Source organism: Euphorbia lathyris, chromosome 9, assembly GCF_963576675.1.
Source record: "Euphorbia lathyris chromosome 9, ddEupLath1.1, whole genome shotgun sequence".
NCBI lineage: Eukaryota > Viridiplantae > Streptophyta > Magnoliopsida > Malpighiales > Euphorbiaceae > Euphorbia > Euphorbia lathyris.
The window spans coordinates 20,167,533-20,179,743 of NC_088918.1; the positions used below are offsets into that span (position 1 = coordinate 20,167,533).

Sequence of the window (12,211 nt, forward strand, 5' to 3'; positions counted from 1 at the left end):
CTAAAAAAGTTTGTGATTGCAAAAGTAAAAATATAGCAGCTGATTTAAATTCGCTGAAAAATACATCTGTATCTGTTTTCAAACATATTGAATAAACATAAGACATATAAAGTCTCATCCCAACCAAAAAGAATTGGACATGTTTAATTTAAGAGAAGAGCAATAAAGAATCGATTAACAGAAGATTAATTAACACAATTCAAAATAAATTAAAAGAGCAAAGAATCTATTGGTTCAAACTTTTGCGAAATGCTTCAATTCAACAGAGACAGAATGAACGGAGGAGGAGAGGGGATGCCAGCCAGACGCTGGACGGAAAAGAGAAGAGCAGCAGGCAGGCAGTAGCTTGAGGAGAGATCGACAGATTAGGGTGTGAGATTTATATAATGAGGGATTTTAGGGATTTTAGGAGAGATACAGAATAAGGTGAGAAGAGGACTCAAATGTCCTTTTTTTTATTTTGTCTTTCAATTAGAATTCCATCTGAATCTGAGTCTGAGCAGAATTCTTACATTTAGGTTTTTGAAGAAAAGCCAATTTAACCTTTACGTGTAAAATAACATTATGTGATTTGATAAATATGGAGACTGAAATTGTGTCGAAAATAAAAGGATAATTTTTTTCTTTAAAAAAAAACAATATTTTATGTCCTCCTTTTTTTTATAGAAAGAAAAAACAATATTTAGATCTATTTTTTTTGGTAGAAAAAAGTTTAGGTAAGGGTAGGTCTACCCACTCCCAAGGTCAGGGCAAACCACAGACCTCGATAAGGGTTTACAGTGGAATTTACAGATCACCTACCAATGAAGGCTAAATTTTGACGGAGTGGGGAATCGAACCTCAAACCTGTCAAGCAGAGGTTCAACGCCTTACCACTCGGACCAACCCTCATTTAAGTATATTTAGATCTTATTTGATAACTGATTTAATCACAATTATTTAATTTAAGTATATTTAATATGAGTGATTTTTCCACCATTTAAATTAGTTAATTAAGTTAAAAATCATTTATTTTAATAAGTTAAACATTTTAAATTAAATATTATCAACTACCAATATTTTATATTCAACACGTATTTTTTTTAGTATTTATGAAACACTACGTCATTTAATACTACCACCCCTTATAAAATCCAATCACTTAATTTAAAATTTAATCATGCTTTTGATGCTTCACAGATTACCTCCTACTATCTCACGCGAGAGGTAATGATTAGTTGGAAATGCCCGAAGTTGGAATGGGTAAAGCTTAATTGTGATGGGGCTTCTAAGGGAAACTCGGGACCAGCATTAGCATGGGGTCTTATTCGGGATTCAATTGGGGATTGGTTGGTTTTGCTTGCAATATTAGAGTCTGCTCTTCAGGGTTGGCGGAAATATGGGATCTTTATTACAGTTTAAAATTGGCTCAAGGATTCCGAAGGGTGCTCGTGGAGCTAGACTCGCAACCTTTGGTGCAGATGGTGAACTAACCTGTTTCCTCTGGACACAGATCCTCATGGTTGATCGCGAAATGTCGAGAGCTCCTTGGGGCGGCTTGGGAGGTTCAGGTCATTCATACTTATCGTGAAGAAAATATGGATGCTGATTGGATGTCAAACTTTGCAGGATTTTTATCGTTAGGCTATCACGAGCGTGACATGCCTCCTGCGAACATCGAGGATACGCTGAGTATTGATTAAAGAGGCGTTGGCACCTCCAGAATGCTTCGTTTGTAATTACACTTTTTTTTTTTTTCTCAAAGGATTAGCTTCTCCTTATTAAAAAAAAAAAAATTTTAAGTTAACGTTGTACTCACTTATATATATATATATATTTGATAGAGTACTCGTTTATAATTTAAATTCTTTTTAATTTGTAACTTTTCAAAAAGAAACTCCCCTACTTTTCCCTCCTCTCTCTCTCTCTTAGAATTTTTAGAACTCCATTTTCTCTCTCTTTTGCCGACCATAATCGAGCACTCCTCGTCTCCTTCAATTAAGCCCCACCAATCTCTCTGTCCAGACTTCAATTATGCAAGATCTCATAGGATCAGTACGGCGATCAATAGTATTCCGTTCACCTCCAGATAATCAACCAAACACTATCAATCCACTAACAGGCCACCTTGTGGACAAGATCAACTCTTGCATTCGCAAATCCAAAATCTTTTCTAAGATTACTTCTCCTTCTCCTCCTCCTCCTCCTCCTCCTTCACTTCCTATGGCACCTCCAGTCCGATATCGTAAAGGAGAGTTGATTGGCTGTGGTGCTTTTGGTCATGTTTATATGGGCATGAATCTTGATTCTGGAGAACTCTTAGCAATTAAGCAGGTACTTCTTTCTTATTTATCTTCATCCCCTCGGAGTATCTTTTTAATTTTAGGTTTGGATATGATTCTTGAATTTGGTCGATGTAATTGTGGATATTGTGTTTAGGGTTCGGATTTGGGTTTTTTGTTCAATGTCTGTTTAGGGTTTAATTTGAGTTGTCTCTGGATTTGAAATATTTGAGCTTATAGATTTCTTATTGTTTTCCCTATTTGAAATGCGGTTATGATCCAAGTCGGTGGTTGGTTGATAAATTTTTTCTTCATGGTTCTGCAATTGCACTTGTATAGTTAATTATCGTTCTTAGTTTAACTTTGTAATTTGTGCTTTTCTCCCTTGCTAGGTGCTGATTGCAGTTAATGGTGCTTCAAGAGAGAAGGCGCAGGTATGTATAGATTGCATTAAGTTGTATCAGTCTAATTTGCATGACTGGCAGATTTTTGCTCATCTCACATTTTTCGGAGAATGGTAATTTTGTTTCTTAAAGAATTCGATTATCTTGTAAATTTGTAAAAAATACTTCAGGTTCATCCAAGTGGCTTTGTTATTATTGTATATATATTCCTTAGCAGCCTGATAGAGCATTTAGTTTCAGTTTTTGGGTATACTACTGAAGCATGGTGTCGTCTTATCTTCTGTATGACTGCTCAATAAGTTGAGGTTCAGTATGACTAAATGTTTTATAAGAACCTCCACCTATGAATAGATTATATCAAGGTTCTGAATTTCAATATCCCTTTCTTTGTTGTGGTTTCCCATTGCACTCCCAAAATTATTGTCGAAGAACCATTTAATTTTCTTTTGCATTTGTGATTGTTCTTTTTATAGTTTTTCTGGTTGATGTCGATTCTTAGATAAATATGAGATCACCGACTTTTATTGTTGATATAAGTAGGCTCATATAAAAGAGCTTGAGGAAGAAGTGAAGCTTTTGAAGAATCTGTCACACCCCAATATTGTTGTGAGTAAAAGTATTAGCTTGTTTATTAATCATCTCAACGAAGCATAAGTGTTATGACGGTGCCATTTTTCCTTTTCAGAGGTATTTGGGTACAGTTAGGGAGGAAGGAAGCTTGAATATTTTGCTAGAATTTGTTCCTGGGGGCTCAATATCATCACTTTTGGGGAAATTCGGACCCTTCCCCGAGGCTGTAAGTCTTGTTAACTCAATTCATGTTAATTAGGTATTTAGGTGATTTATTACTAATCTTGTGTCCTAATTTCTTAAGTAGGTTATAAGAACATATACAACACAGTTGCTGCTCGGGCTGGAGTATTTACACAACAATGGAATTATGCACAGGGATATTAAGGTTCCTCTCAATCCCCATTTCAATGATACTGAATGTGAGAAAGGGTTGTTATCCCTTTTTTTCAATTTTGTCAAATTTTGTAAGTAAATTATTTCTATTATCTTCTTTCAGGGGGCAAACATCCTTGTTGATAATAAAGGATGCATTAAGCTTGCTGATTTTGGTGCATCAAAACAAGTAGTTGAGCTAGTATGCACCTGCCTCCCCTTTTCTGTTTCATATCTACTGTTTTGATGCTTATTAGAACATCTACGTGATTGCATCCCTCTATACTGTTGTTTGATTGAGATGCTTGCTGCCACAGGCTACAATTTCAGGGGCCAAGTCAATGAAGGGAACTCCATATTGGATGGCTCCAGAAGTCATTTTGCAGACTGGGCATAGCTTGTAAGGACATTTCCTCTTTATAGATGTTACGTACGTGCTATACACTTTGTACGTTCTTTGACCACCAACTCATTTCTCAAAACTCACCCTACAAGGATTAGTTTCATTGAAATGCTTTTGGAAGAGGTAGTGGATGTGCCAGTGGTTCCACGTTTACTGCTTTCACTAGGCCTAAGGTTTGAACACCATCTTAGGAGTTCCTTTGAGGTTATCTTTTGAATTAGTTTTTCTTAGAGCACCACTCATTCCGAGACTCGCTTTCACTGTGCTTGTTCCTTTGAATAGGCATGCGTTGCATGACTTGAAAAGGAATACTCAAAATTAACTACCTGACACAAGTATCTGATTTGAAAGAAAAATGTCATGGATTTTTAATGTCACATAACATTATTTTGCTCTCCCATAATCCAATAAATTAATGTCTAAATGAAGCAATATATTATTGATAATATTGCTGAAGATTGAAAAGCTGCTATGATATAAATTTATTTGATGTGTTCTTTTGAAGTAAAATTAAAAGCTTATATTTTCTGTTTCCTTTGCACTAAAGTACCTTAAACAGATCGTGTGTTACAATAAATTATAAAAGGTTAATGTTGAGTGCTGATTTGAGGTGTTGTGGATAATTTGTTATTTACATAATTTAGAACTTCCAAAGCCAAGCTCTTGTCATGTCCTTTTATATGAGAAACTGAAAAACGAAGAACAATATGAGGATATTTGAGGGAATGTAGGTTTGTGCTCTTGTTAAATATCTATGCAGCAGTTGCTCTTTCTGTGATACTTTGTTTCCCTACATATTTCTGACTGGTCCTCTGCTAATCTATCTAAATGTCATTATAAAAATTTATTTTTCCTGATTTAAATTGATGATATATTATGAAACAACTTCCTAGTTCTGCTGATATATGGAGCGTTGGATGTACAGTAATAGAAATGGCCACTGGAAAGCCTCCTTGGAGCCAACAGTATCAAGAGGTGCGTGATTTTCCATCAACAATTGTTTTTCATATTTCACATAAGTAGCTTCTTGACAAAGGTTTCCATCAGGTTGCTGCCCTCTTCCACATAGGGTCAACAAAGTCACATCCAGAAATCCCAGAACATCTCTCTGATGAAGCAAAAGATTTTCTTCTCAAGTGCTTGCAAAAGTAGCGTTTTTGTCTCCTCTCTATCTCTCTCAAACTCAAAGGGTTTCTATTACAGTGAAATGGGATTGGGAAGTTAGAATTATTACAATGTTACAGAAATATGGATTGCACTATTAAGTTCATCTTAAGCTCTTAAATGATATGCCACTTGACATATGGTGTATTTAATTGCAATTGACAGGGAACCAAATATGAGGGCAGATGCATCTAAATTACTGCAGGTAATTGTGATTTGTGTGATCATTAGACATATAGTTGCCTGCGGCAACCATTTTGGTTCTGACAACTTCTTGAAATACTGGTGTTGACAGCATCCCTTTGTTACGGGGCGGCATATAGCATCTGATCCTGCTTTCCAAACTCCTGTCAAGGTAAGTATTATTGAACTGAATTTTATGTCATTTTTTACAGTTTCAGATCATGTTTCTTGATGAAGCAATTTTGATAACATCAGGAGTCTTCTGAAATCCCCCTAGAGTCACATACTAAGGAGCTTGAAACCTTGTAAGTTTTATGAATTGGTACACTTGAACATCCTGACATACTGCTTTTTATAGCTTTCAGAACTTCTAAAATTTTCTTATAGTACTGTGAATTTGTTTCCAGCCTAATGTCGTCAGACTATGGCTCAGTAGATATGTGCAACTTGGACAGTCTGAGCAGCTCAATCAATCCTATGAAGCTGTTCACAAATAATAGTGATGATGATGATATGTGTCAAATTGATGGAGATGATTTTACAACAACTGTGACTGAGGCAAAGCTCAATCCCGTTTTGATTGCTGAAAAGTTGACTGAGGTAAGCTGTTATTTGGACGTCTTTCTCCTATTTTGGGTGTCTTCCTGATCATTTAACACTTCTGCTGTTGCGGATTCGTATTATGCTTCGGTAGAGTTCTGATCCCAAAGATGGATTTTCTGGAGATTCAAGATGCAAATTTGATGAGACTCCGGAGCCAGTTCAAGCAGGAGCAGAACTAGAACTAGATATGGATCAACCAGCTCAGACGGATAATAATTTTTCATTTCCTTGTGGGACAACATTCTCTGAGGATGATGATGAGCTCACTGAGTCTAAAATTAGAGCCTTTTTGGGTGAGAAGGTAAAATGTTTTTTTTTTTAAAAAAAAAAAGAAAAAAAAGAATACAGCGTACGCCATGTTGTCATAGATCTGCTTTTATTTGGAGTTGTGATGTTGATGTGCTAATTGATGTGTCAGGTTTTAGAATTGAAGAAACTGCAAACTCCTTTATATGAAGAGTTCTTTAACAGTTCTAATGGAGTTTGCTCTCCAAGTTTTACAGAGAGTTTACATGATGAAACTACTCCAAGTTACTTGAAATTACCCCCTAAAAGTAGGTTGCCTATTGGAACTGCATCTCCGACAACTGATGCTGTTAGTACTGGAAGGCCTGGGAGTAAAAATAGGCATGCATCAAATGTTGGTAATGCAAGTAATCAATCTTCAGAGGCTAATATATCACCTCAAGGTTATGACCGAAGAGGACCTCTAGATGTTGATCAGTCCGATTCATGTAGCCCAAGGTTAGTCCATAAGTTAATTGCAGCTTTTAGCCTGCCCTGATGTGATCTACAATTATTTATTTGGAGTATAGTAATCTGAAAAGGGTTAATTTGCTACTCTCAGTGTGAGCTTTTCCAGTATACAGAAGAAATGGAAAAAAGAACTTGACGAAGAGCTTGAGAAACAGAGAGGTACAAATCTCTTTTGTATATTTTGAACTGCCATGAGACATTTTATTTGGTTCATCTATTGTTGTTGTTTGTTGTTTACTGCTGCTTCTCAATTCTAACCAACAACAGCAAAAAGAAGAGAAGAGAACCGAACGGACAAAAAATAAAAGGAACTTAGTTGTAGGTGTTTTTGGGGCTTGGAGGAATGAATGATTATGAAAACTGTGTTTGCAATGCAGAGGCGATGAGGCAACAAGCGGCAGGTGCCGGAAGTAAGACATCATCGCCAAAAGATCGAGCTTTGAGCCGTCAGAGGGAGAGAACAAGATTTGCATCTCCTAGTAAATGAATGCTCAAATTTTTATTATTTACTATGAAGATTCAGAGTTTTGTTGGGAGCTGTGAAATATTGAATACAATGTTGGTGTGATTAATAGTCAATATTGGGGGCCTATTCTTCTTGGTATTGAGCATACACAACAAAACAAAATAGCTTTGTTTGTTTGAGAGATAGATAGAGAGAGATTAAGAGAAAGGGAACTGTTGTTTGGAGATGATATTTTTTTTCTTTTTCTTTTGAGGATTTCAAGCACATATTCTGTAACCGATGTATCAATATGCAAATAATTATGGTGGTTCTGAAATTTTATGTGCCATATTAGTGTTGACATTTTTTTTCCTTCTCGAGTCAGATTTCGGGTGAATTACGTACGTAGCACTTGAACTATAGTGCACTAACTTTATAATCTCTAAATTTCATTTCGTAACATAAAAGTTTTTGAACTTTTTTACACTATTCCTTATATTACTTTTACAATTTAAGAAATAGTGACATAGATGTATTTTATCTGTTAGATTTCCTATACAAACTTAGTATTATATCCCTTTGAAGTACCGATTTCATAATCAGTTTTCAATTCGCTCTCATTTTAGTAAAAACACCAATTAATTTTTAAAGATCAAGAACTTAAAAATTCGCTCTCACAACTAACTAATTTGACAAACAAGGACTTAATGAGACGAAGATGATCAGAGGTTCAATTTGTCCAAATTTTAGGATTTAATGAACCAAGAAATGAAAGATAAGGGACCTCAATATGATACAAATGAATGGTGAGTTCTTGATGAATCCATCTCAGGTGCTGTACTGTTATTCTTTCATATACAAACCAAACAATGACAATCCAAACAAATGAAAAAATAATGTGTTGTTCTTGACAAAATCAACCATACAATCTCAAATCCAATAAACCAGACGGATAAACTGAAAGAATCAACTATAAACATTGATTAACAGAATTATTACTTCTCAGAATCTCCCCAATGAGAACCGTCTTGGTACTGAAACCGGACGTTGTTTCAATCCACTCATTAATCCATCATTCTTCTGCACATTTTTCCTGCTCTTCAATGGAGATACCAATCTACTAGCCAATCTCGAAGGCGAAAAAGACCGCCGAAATTTTGAAGCAGTTGACATCTTAGGAGGAGAAGTTTTCTTGCTCAAGTTTGCTGCAGTTCTAGCAGGTGATAATGAAAGTAGTACTGCTGGAGGACTCTTTATTTTCACCTGAAACTTCGAAGCAGATCCTGGAGACTTTATCAGGAACTTATGAGGAGTAGCTGTAGTTGTTGTTGTCTGCTTATTTCTCGAAATTACCGGTGACCGTGTTCTGCAGAACTTCTGGTGCTGATTTGAATCAGTGGAAAGGAACAAAGGGTTTGGAAAAAGAACAGTTTTTTTCACCCATGGTTTATTCCTTGGAGATACTCTATTTGCTAAGTACTTTGGGTTGTTACTTTCTCTCTTTTTTGGTGGTGAAACTTTGAAGTTGATTCGGGATCGAGCTCGTTGAAGAGATGGAGAAGTGGATGATTCTAATCTAGGGGAATAATGAAGTTTGTTCTGTTTTTCTTTCTTTCTTTTGGATTTGAGCTGTGTGTTTTCAGGGGTTAATTTTGGTTTCCTGTGTTGTGACAAAGGTGTTTTAGGGTCTTCATTGGTGGATTTTTGGGTTTTAGAGGCAGCTGCTGCAACGATATCCCTTGCAAATTGTGTTGCTTGTAGAATTTCCCCAACTGTTTCGCCTACTAACATCGCGGGTAACGACATTCTTCGCCATTCTCCGGATGCTACACTTGCTGGTAACTTCCCACCTGGAGATGATTTCTTAGGGGTTGCATTCTTGATCCTTCAATTTGCCAAGCCAAACACATAGTTAGAAAAACAAGATTACAATTAGGGGTGGTAACGGGGCACGAGAAGACATTCTCTACTTCGCCCCATCATGAATTCGGGAAATCCCCACTAAAGATTGAGGGACTAAGGGATTTTTTCGTCCCTAGAGCGGGCGGGAATAGTACCCGTTCCCATCCTTTTCGAGACAAAAAATCCTCGGATAAAGGGCTATCCCATTGCGCCCTTATTTAAAGCAAAAGGAAAAAAACCCAAAATTGATTATACCTTAAAGATTCTTGCTTGCATCTCAAACTTGTTCTTAGATAACCTCTGGTGCTCCTAGGACTCAGACAAACCCCATCTATGACTTTGTTTCCTCCTGCAACTGTGTATTGAAGCTCTTGCAATCTAGCCATACATTTATCCACCTTGAAAAAAAAGGGGAAACAAATCCATTATTTCATGTTAGGAATTGGATGGGTTATTGATTATAATAAATTCGATATGCGGAATAAGTAATTAAATATGCAATTACAAACAATAACAAATGTACATGGTTCAACTATTTTTATTAGGATACAAAGTCCCTAATTCTTAAATCTCATGAGACTCAGATTATGCATGTTCCAAGCAGCTGCGAATACAGGATTGGTCCGCTGGATCCCAATTTTACACTAGTCGCCATATATATATATATATAATGACGGATCCATGATTCACTATCTCTCATGATTTATGGGTGCTAATTGATATTTTTAGTGTTTTTACATAAAGAGTTAAAGACTCGTACACAATTTCCATAGAATTTTTAGAGTTTTATGGCAGACTAGTGATGTCATCTTATCTTTTTCCACTCTCCCCGTTTCAAATCAAAACCTTCTCCTAAACTTTCACCTCGTTTCTCCTGAACTTTCACCTATACAAAGTCCTTAATTCTCAAATCTCATGAGACTCAGATTATGCATATTCCAAGCAGTGGCGAATACATTACTGGTCCGCTGGATCCCGTGCATTCGAAGAAAATTGCTAAATCATAATTAATTTTTAGGGACCACATTTAGTAAGATTGATTCGTTTTCAACAAACTTAAAAAAAATTTATTATCTATCCACACTACTCTCTCCATTTCAAATCAAAACCTTCTCTTTCACCCCCTTTCACCTCGTTTCTCCTAGTTTCACCTAGTTTCTCATCACACAAACACAGTATGAAATCAATGAAAGTAACATTCCTCAAAAACCTCACATTCCTCCCACCCAAAACCACTCTAATTTCTCATCACAACTTACTAATTCCATCAATTAACACACCAGATTCTGTGAGGAGACAGGAGGGCCGGAACCACCCCGCCGCCCCCCTGTCTCCGCCCCTGATTCCAAGTAAGAAAACTAGAATCAAAACCCATCAGTAAGCAGGAATCAGAACTAAAAGAAAAACAAAAAAATTTGAACCTTTAGCATCAAACTGAACCCAAATTTGAATTATTCTACTCCAATTTTAGAAAAATTGATGTAAAGTTACCTTGTTGACGGTTTCTCGAATTAGAAGAGGATTGAGAGGAGGTAGAATTCTCCTGATCTTTGGTGGGGTTCTTGCTACCATTATTGCTTAGCTAGTGTTGGATGAAATTCCCAAGTGGGTCTCTCAAAGATTTGAGCTTTTCTCTCTTTTTCTCTTTTAAATAGCCATTAAAACCAGAAGAGAATTATTAAAAATGGGTCTTCTCTTTTGCGAACACTTAGTTTTAGCTCTGAGTTTTGTCTTTGAAGTGGGAACTAAGAAAGTCAAAGGCGAAACTGAAAAAGCTAATTTTGAGTGAATTTTCGTAACGGATCTTTTTTTGTCCCCAACGGTCACTTCCATGTCTATCTGTGTGTGGAAAGTTGTGAACGGCTACTTTTTAATTCTCAGCTTAAAATTAAAAATTCTCTCTTTTTGTTTTTGTTTCAGTTTTGGTATTATTATTGTAGGGCCAGAGAGTGGAGAACCGTTGATTGGGTGTAAATCAACGGTGAAATCCCCTTTTCCACTTTTATTATTTGCCTTTTTTATGTACTAAAAAAAATATATTCAATTTTCATCATGGTTTTAAAAACCGGCCCGGACATCAAACCGGTGTGACAAATGGATCATGGGTCAATAGGTTCAACCGGTTGATCCGGACTGGTTGAACCCGACAACATCATAAATAATATATATATTTTATATATATAAAATAAAATTCTAATAAATTAATCCTTCAAATAAATTCTTATATCAATCCTTTCAAAAAAAATCAAAGCATTTAACAGAACAAATTATTGAACAGACTAAATATTATTAATTAATGATCAGGAAACAAAATCAAGCAATCACAAAACCGGAAAGATAATGAAATATATTATCAGGGAAGAAGAGAAAAAAAACAGGAAAGGAGTGCGGCTTCCGCCCTGGTGGTCGGTCCAGAAATCGCCGACCGGCGTCGACGGAAGCAGACACTGAAGAAAATGGAAACCCAAAATCGCCGCTTAGGGTTCGTCGAACAGGTGAAGAAAAGAAAACGAAGAGGAATAAGTTGGATAAAACATTAATTGGTCCTCCAAATCCTAAATGTTTTATACATTATAACACCCCAAATATTAAATCAGCAGCTCACCTATGTGTTTACAGTGCTAAAACAAATTTTGATAAAAAAAACCGGGGTGAAACCGGGTCGCCGGGTTGATCCTGGGTCGCCGGTTTCACCCGGTTCTCAGGGGGTCACTGGTAGTGACCCCTATATACAATAACCGGACCGGATGCCTGCCAGTTCCCGGTTCAACCGGTCGGTCCGGTCCGGTTTTTAAAACCATGATTTTCATTCTATATTTTTAAAATGGGTAAATTACACCCATGACTACTGAACTTTATTCATTTTAACACCGTGGCCACTGAACTTCAATTCTTGACAGTATGACCACTAAACTTACATCTTTTAATACCAGTGGCCACTCAACGCCTCAAAACGACTGTTGACAGCCTCGAAATAAAAAATTCGAAGTGTTAATGATATTCTAAGGAACTTTAATTCTTGAATTTTTTTTTTATTTTGAGGTAATTTATGTATTGTTTAGTTAGAAAAGTTACATTTTTAGAGAAAGAAAACTCATTTTGAAAAATAAAAAATGTAGTTTCATGGTAAATATCGTTTTGAACA

The 12,211-nt window shown here is 36.2% G+C and overlaps 2 protein-coding genes across 3 annotated transcripts; one reads left to right on the forward strand and one right to left on the reverse strand.

The window, feature by feature from the left end:
- Positions 1–1,864: 1,864 nt before the first annotated feature.
- On the forward strand, positions 1,865–7,536 carry LOC136206262 (mitogen-activated protein kinase kinase kinase ANP1-like). Of its 2 annotated transcripts, none has more exons than XM_065997244.1 (17): positions 1,865–2,313; positions 2,654–2,695; positions 3,206–3,271; positions 3,351–3,461; positions 3,543–3,623; positions 3,735–3,812; positions 3,928–4,010; positions 4,907–4,988; positions 5,061–5,161; positions 5,343–5,382; positions 5,473–5,532; positions 5,616–5,665; positions 5,768–5,960; positions 6,055–6,264; positions 6,382–6,707; positions 6,811–6,878; positions 7,097–7,536. In XM_065997244.1, the coding sequence occupies exons 1-17, from the start codon at positions 2,014–2,016 to the stop codon at positions 7,204–7,206; spliced, it is 2,001 nt and encodes a 666-aa protein (XP_065853316.1). In that variant the 5' UTR covers positions 1,865–2,013; the 3' UTR covers positions 7,207–7,536. The 2 variants fall into 2 exon arrangements, with proteins under 2 accessions (XP_065853316.1, XP_065853317.1); XM_065997245.1 differs by having other exon boundaries at positions 6,987–7,119.
- Positions 7,537–7,970: 434 nt separating this feature from the next.
- On the reverse strand, positions 7,971–10,835 carry LOC136206273 (probable microtubule-binding protein TANGLED). Its single transcript, XM_065997269.1, has 3 exons — positions 10,558–10,835; positions 9,322–9,464; positions 7,971–9,049 (listed from the first exon to the last, which is right to left on the reverse strand). The coding sequence occupies exons 1-3, from the start codon at positions 10,636–10,638 to the stop codon at positions 8,167–8,169; spliced, it is 1,107 nt and encodes a 368-aa protein (XP_065853341.1). The 5' UTR covers positions 10,639–10,835; the 3' UTR covers positions 7,971–8,166.
- Between the last annotated feature and the right edge of the window lie 1,376 nt (positions 10,836–12,211).